Source organism: Saccopteryx bilineata, chromosome 2, assembly GCF_036850765.1.
Source record: "Saccopteryx bilineata isolate mSacBil1 chromosome 2, mSacBil1_pri_phased_curated, whole genome shotgun sequence".
Taxonomy (NCBI): Eukaryota; Metazoa; Chordata; class Mammalia; order Chiroptera; family Emballonuridae; genus Saccopteryx; species Saccopteryx bilineata.
In genome coordinates, this window is record NC_089491.1 from 87,524,085 (window position 1) to 87,530,628 (window position 6,544).

The window sequence follows — 6,544 nt, forward strand, 5'->3', positions numbered from 1 at the left end:
AAACAACAAAAATGTCTCTTGATAGAGGACTACATAAAGATGGGTACACATACACAATGGAGTACTATTCAGACATAAGATAAAATACGGCCATTTGTGGCAACATGGATAGACCTTGCGAATATTATGCTAAGCAAAACAAGTCAATCAGAAAAAGCTAAGAACTATGATTTCACTCATGTGGGATATAAAACTGAGACTTAAGACATATAAGTTGGTTAACTCAGAAAGAGTGTTGGGGTAAAATGGACCAAATATAGTGATGAAAGGTGGTTTGACTTTGGTGATGGGCACACAATGCAATGTATAGATCATGTACCATGCAGCTGTACACCTGACACTTGTGTATTTCTAGGTACCAGTGTCATTCCATTAAATTCAATGTCTTAATAAAAAAAACAAAAAAAAATAAATTAAAAGATAAAGTGAGGAGACCTAGATAAATGAAATGCCAAGGGAAACATCAGTCCTAAGTATTGGATATATCATAAATTATTGTTCAAGGACTTCCTCAGATAACTCAATTTTTAAGTAAATACTTACTATTCAAGTGAGAATCATGTACCAAAGTCATTCATGTCCTTTCTCAATTTTTGTCTAAGGTGCAAGAAATGTCTGCAAGTTTGGGTTTTAAAAAGGACTTCCTGGCCCTGGTCGGTTTGCTCATTTAGTTAGAGTGTCATCCTATAGTGTGGTGATTGCCAGTTCGATTCCCTGGTCAAGGCACACACAGAAACAGCTTGATGTTCCTGTTTCTCTCTCTCTCTCTCCCAAAAAAAAAAAAAAAAAAAAAAAGACTACCTTACTAATAAATTATTGTAAAATATGCAAAGATGACCCTGACAAGTAGATTCTGAATGTGAATTTTAGAATAAGGAAGTTTCTATGAACTAAACACAATGTAGTTTAATTATGATTATTGAGACATGCTAATCTTAGTATAAGATTAACATTTGAAATTTGAGCACAATTAATAATTTTAATAGTAAAGTCAGATGTGGGCATTATCTAAGTGTTTTGTTTCGTCCATATTTCCATTGCATAAATACTATCTATATCAGATAGGTAAGATATATATCAAAAAAGAAAGTTTATAGAAGAGTTAGCATTTATAATTTATCAGCTAATCAATAAACAGAAATATTAAATTTTGTCATTCATTCATGAAGATTTTGTAACAAATTCAGTAAAAATCTGTTCCTTGAAACAAAACAGAAAATAGCATTTTGGCATTAGAATCAAAATCATGCTGCTAAAAATTATTTAATATTTAGTGCTTATTCAGTTTATTAAATAATTTGGTACTTGTTTCATCATGGCAATACTCATGAATTGGTATACCTAGGCTGAAGGTTATTTAAACAAGTTTTTTATTAATCATCAAATATTTAGTGTTCAAGAAGTTTAGCAAGGAAATGTGTTCTATATCTACATAAATACTCATTTTATATTGCTTTTATAGCTCAATTTCTTAAAGAAACAGATTTTAAAAAGCATACTTCTGTAAGTTGCAGCCATGTAAAAATGCTAATTTAAAAAAATGCCAATCCTGTGTGACTTGGCAGTGGCACAGTGGATAGAGTCTTGGACTGACAAGGAGGACCCACGTTCGAAGCCCCGAGGTTGCTGGCTTGAGCACGGGCTCATTTGGTTTGAGCAAGTCTCACCAACTTGAGCCCAAGGTCACTGGCTTGAGCAAGGGGTCACTTAGTCTGCTGTAGCGCCCCCTCCCCCTTGGTCAAGGCACATATGAGAAAGCAATCAATGAACAACTAAGGTGTTGCAACGAAAAATTAATGCTTCTCATCTCTCTCCCTTCCTGACTGTCCCTCTCTGTCCCTCTCTCTCTATCTGTCACAAAAAAGAAAAAAAATGCCAATCCTCCTCACCAACACCTTTTGATTGTTCATTTCTACAAATTACAAACCCTCTTTTCACTACACAAAAACAAATTTGAAATTATGAAAATAAAATGTTATTTTAACAGGTATGATAGTCTACAGTTCTAGTTTATTTTAAATTAGACCCTATATCAAACTGTTCTAAAACCAATTTTACTAATTTCTTAAACAGATACATATCTTAATATAACAAAATATTTATTACATGCTACTTTATCATTATCAGCAAAGAACTTCAAAATAGTTGAAATACAATTAGCCTTAACCCATTCTACGGGACATTTGGTTTCAGCATTTTTAATACTTTTGAGAAATTATGCTAAAGAGTGGTCCTTGTGTATATGTTTGTGTGTGTGTGTTTGTATGTATGTGCCTCATTACAAAAATTGTTTCACCGTACTTATATTATACATGGTTTTAAAAGATGTTTTAAAACTAAAGGAATTTGTTTGTTGAATATTCTCAATTTTACCACAGTTGGTAATATTTTGAACTTTTTTTTTTACATTATCCCCTTATTACATAAGGGCTTTACCTTATGTACTTAATTCATTAGTAAATGCATAAGTGAAAAAAATGTCAACTCATTCAAAATATACATTTTTTTGTTACTACTTATAAAGTCATAAAAGCAAAATACAGAAGGCAAGGACACGTATTAGCAAATATTCACTTATGACTTTCACATTTTCTATTGTAGTTCTCATGGATAGCACACTTTCTTTGAAGCAGGCATTTTACATATAGCATCTCACTGAAATTTTAATAACATTTTTAGGTAGGTTATTTCATTTCAATAATGAGAAATCTAAGCTTTAGAGAGAGTAAATCCAAAAGTAAACAGCAATCAGGCCAATATGTTCTTTCCTATCTTCAATTCCAACTGTATCTTAAAAATATTTAATTTCTTTCACATCCAGAAAATGAACTAAAAGGGAAATACTTTCCCTATACCTACCTATTCTCCCCATTTTAATTTTCATAACCAAATAGCAACTACCTTTAAGTAAAATGCACAAGTGTCTTCCAAACACAAGACTAAAAAATCACATAAGTATTTTCCTTGGCACCTTGCTTCGTAATATATGCTATATATTTGAAACTTGTGGAATATGCCACAGCAACAAAAACTCTCATGATTTTTTTTTCTAGCTCTAACAAAAACTCTTCTCATGGTTTGTTTTTTTCTTGAACTGAAGTGTTTTCAAGCAGTTAAACACTCTTACAACCCTGATTTTTATCAGGTACAATGGTATCCTTTTCGCTACTTAGTAGACAAGTGTTCTTCATTAACAATATGCACTTAGGTGATTTTAGAACATTTGCTGTTTGAATTATTTTTTTTTCGCCATTGAAATCACAATTGAGACTTAAATCGTTTTGTATTCGGGATTTTGATATAAAATAATTCAAAATTTATTTAAAATTCTTAATCCACACTAGGCAAAAGAACTGTGCATTAACTATACTAATGTGTAGTCTAAAATGTAATAATGAACTGTTTAGTCTAGTTTAGGATTGATCACTGTCATATAATGTGAAAGTAAAATGTTACCTTGCAAAGGATAACCAAAGTTAGATGTTAAAATATTTGCTGAACATGTAAACATTTAACAAACTGCAAATAATAGTCAGGGGTAGTTTTATATTATTTTTAATGCACCAGATTTATTTACCGATTCAAAGGATCACTTGTAGGCAGATACTTAAAAAATTCCCGGGGGGCGGGGAGCAATATATATTAGATGTATAAGGACTAGAGCCAGAGGCTTAGTTCCTAAATTATAAATAATACCTTTTTAATAAAAACGGTGGTACCCTATAAGAAATCCAAGTAATAACAATTTATAAAAACACTTTAAATGTTGGCCACATAAAAGATCATGGCTGGAGGCTTCCGAGGACTGAAGAATAAAGAACAAAACACAGCCAACCAAAATAAATCAATCATCCCTCAAAGAACGAAAATAGCGGGAAAAATTACAGCAGGCCCTCATAACACCCACAGAAGTTCAGGCGTGAGGAGGTGTTCCCTGCCGCCCATTTCTCGCTGTTCCAAAACCCGGCTCTCCGCCATGAGGCCTCTCCGCACAGATGCCAGCAGGGGAGGAGGCAGGTGCTCTGCTCTCACGAGGACGCAGAGGCCTGCAGCCTCGGCAGCCGCCTGGCCGGGCACAGCGCCCCCCAGAGGCGCCCGGCGGCCCAGCACAGCCGGCCTGTTTCCGCCTGTGGCGCGCGGCCACTGCGTGGGCGACGTACGGGCCGAGAGCCGAGGGGGCGGGGCCGCGCGCGGCCCCGCCCCCGGCCGCGACCTCCCGCTACAGCCAGGGCTCGGGGGGCTCCGGGTCGGGCGCGCGGAGGCTGGGCTCGGGTTCACGCGGACACGGCTCCTCCTTGTCTCCGCGCGGCCGCGGGCCCCGCTGCTCGAGGTGCAGCTGCAGCAGCGCCCGGCGGTACATGGCCTCCAGCTTCTCGAGGCGGGCCCTCAGGGCCCTGGGGCTGCCCGGCTCGTCGTCGGGGCTGCCGCCTCTCGCCCTCCGGTTCGTGCCGGCCTCCTCGGGGCTTGGGGTCGTCCTCACCGCCTCCGCGGGCGCTCCGTCGCCGCCCTCGCCGGGGAGCCGCAAAGCCTGACGGAAGAGGCTGCGGTTTTCGCGCTTCAGCCGCCGGTTCTCGAGCCGCAGCCGGGCGTTCTCCTCACGCAGCCGCGCGTTCTGCCGGTCCCGCTCGTCTCGCGCGCGAATGGCCTCCAGGTGGCTGGCCGCCAGGTCGGCGAACCGCTCCTCCAGCTGCTGTCGGGCGCCGTCCGCTCGGCCTTGCCAGCCCACGCCGCTGCCGCCGCCGCTGCCGCCACCCCCACCCCCACGAACCCGGCCTGGGCGGCCCAGCCCGCGGCCGGCCCCACCGCCAGCCCCGCCGCCGCAGCTCCCGCGCCTGGTGGCGCCACCACGCATGCGCCACATCGGTCCTGTCCCAACCGCGCTGGCAGCGCTGCGGGTCGAGGGGCCACGCGCCGAAGCACAGACGAGTTCGGGGCCCGGCGGGGTGGCTGGGGCAGCAGCGGAGGCGGCGAGGAGGTGGCGGGCGGCGGCTGCTGGCTGGCGGCCAGAGGAGGCCGGGAATTTGCCCGGTCTGAGGCGTGTCTTGTCTCCTGTGGTGGAGCTGCCCCCTGGGCCTGCGATCTCCGGGCCCCGCGCACACACAATGCCCCGGGGAGCGCTTTGCCGCTCAGCCCTCTGGCCGCGCGGGAAAAGCGTGCATTCTCCGGTGGGCTCTGCCAGGCTGCTTCCGTGCAGGCCTGAGCACCGCGGGAACCAGCCGGCCTCGCCCGCTCTCAGCGCAACCACCAGTGGCTAACCGGCTCTTTGCATGGCAATCTCAAAGCAATAATACAATAAGTTCTGGGACAGAGATATGGGGCAAGTTGAAAAGCTGCAACTATTTCATTTAGAATGTAACCATTTAACTCACTTCTAAGCTTCATAAAACAAACAATTGAATTGAGCACCTGTTAATGAAGCCCTCAAGTGGGAACTGGTCACTCTCAAAAGAACGAAGGCGCTTTCCAATTTATGAACGGCCAGGGCTCCACTTGCAAAATGCAATTCCACAAAACCTAGGAAACTCAAAATGTGCCCCATTTATTTAAGAAACTAACTATTCAGTAAGTTACAAAATGTCTGGGGACAGATAGATACAACTCATAGAAGGAATCACATTACTTGTTTTTAAGCATCTCAATTTGCAAAATAACCGGATTATTGCAAAGTAATATAGACATTGATACCAGATTCCCATAGGGGTGAGAAGGAGTACTTAGAATCTATTTTTAAACAAGGTCCCAGATAATTCTTAGGTTCATTGAAATCTCCAAACTACTGAGCAAGAGAGCATATGAGAACCCTATCTCACAGAACTGGGGTTTTCCTTTAGTACTACAAATTAAAAAAAAAAAAAAAAGAATAGTTATTTAAGTTTTCATACTTTATTTTTCCCAGTAAAATCCTAAACACTGAAATCACAAAATATCTCAAATATCACTATGATTTCCTGAAGTAAAAATTTGGAAAAATATAAATTGTTTTATTAAAGACCATATCATTCTTCATTTCCATTGAAAGTAGATGGTGAAAATTTTGTTACAGATGGGCACCAACTACTCTGAATTATTGAACAAAATATGTTTTTTCCCCCATAGCGTATACAGATAATGTACGAGAAAATACTGGTATGTAAGGAAAGATTAGTTCTCAATTTTAGATATGCTGAGTTTTAGGGATCTGTGAGATAGATATGACATGGAAACTAGACAAAAACTGAATAAGAAAGATGCAGTCACCCCCTCCATAGGTGTTACTAATGTTTTAGTTGGCTATATTCTCCTCACCCCCAGATTTGTAAATCTATTGGTATTCTCTTTTTACAGCTTCCAAGATTAAAGCTGTTCAGTTTCACTAATAGAATATCTGCTAAATTTTTGTAACAAACCACTGTAATGAACTACACTGGGTTTCCTAAAGGATATTGATGTTCTTTATATGAGAAGCCTCTATGCCCTCCCCTATACACCCAACCCAATCCCAAAGTACTTTCTTTTGCCTTGATAAGTTAATGCAGTAATGTAAAATATGAAAAGCAGGTAAAAC

The 6,544-nt window shown here is 41.3% G+C and overlaps 1 protein-coding gene across 1 annotated transcript; it reads right to left on the reverse strand.

Annotated features, from left to right (window-relative positions):
• Positions 1 to 4,086: 4,086 nt before the first annotated feature.
• Positions 4,087 to 4,980, reverse strand: TUSC1 (tumor suppressor candidate 1). Its single transcript, XM_066257367.1, has one exon. The coding sequence runs from the start codon at positions 4,859 to 4,861 to the stop codon at positions 4,220 to 4,222; it is 642 nt and encodes a 213-aa protein (XP_066113464.1). The 5' UTR covers positions 4,862 to 4,980; the 3' UTR covers positions 4,087 to 4,219.
• Positions 4,981 to 6,544: the final 1,564 nt, after the last annotated feature.

Excerpts from the sequence above, each read along its gene's own strand:
- TUSC1 (XM_066257367.1), bottom strand. The coding sequence starts at position 4,861 with ATGTGGCGCATGCGTGGTGGCGCCACCAGGCGCGGGAGCTGCGGCGGC.